Source organism: Penaeus monodon, chromosome 34 (genome assembly GCF_015228065.2).
Source record: "Penaeus monodon isolate SGIC_2016 chromosome 34, NSTDA_Pmon_1, whole genome shotgun sequence".
NCBI classification, from domain to species: domain Eukaryota; kingdom Metazoa; phylum Arthropoda; class Malacostraca; order Decapoda; family Penaeidae; genus Penaeus; species Penaeus monodon.
In genome coordinates, this window is record NC_051419.1 from 30,321,663 (window position 1) to 30,321,925 (window position 263).

The following is a 263-nucleotide window of genomic DNA, read 5'->3' on the forward strand; positions in this document are numbered from 1 at the left end:
TGTGCATCCTATACACATCAATTGTTCAGTTATTCCTGGGATCCTCTGAGACGCATAATCCCATCAGCCCGAGGATCACCTTCTGGCCTCTTCAGGAGCGAGGATTTCCTGGGCTTGATGCTGACGTCGGCGCAGTTGACGAAGGTTTCCTGAGGCTCACAGCCCGTGCCCTCGCTTCCGTTCGGACAGATTCCCCAGCTGTTGCCCTCAGGGGACGAGGAGCCAGGTGGAGGAGAGGAATTGAGCACAAAATAGGGATTATC

At 54.8% G+C, this 263-nt stretch overlaps 1 protein-coding gene across 1 annotated transcript in view; it reads right to left on the reverse strand.

Annotated features, from left to right (window-relative positions):
• Window positions 1–6: 6 nt before the first annotated feature.
• The window catches only part of LOC119594474, a 2,599-nt gene continuing 2,342 nt past the window's right edge, over window positions 7–263 (reverse strand). Inside the window, exon 3 of the mRNA XM_037943509.1 lies at window positions 7–205. Within this exon, the coding sequence (XP_037799437.1) occupies window positions 92–205 (114 nt within the window). The 3' untranslated portion in view covers window positions 7–91. The remainder of the gene's footprint in view (window positions 206–263) is intronic.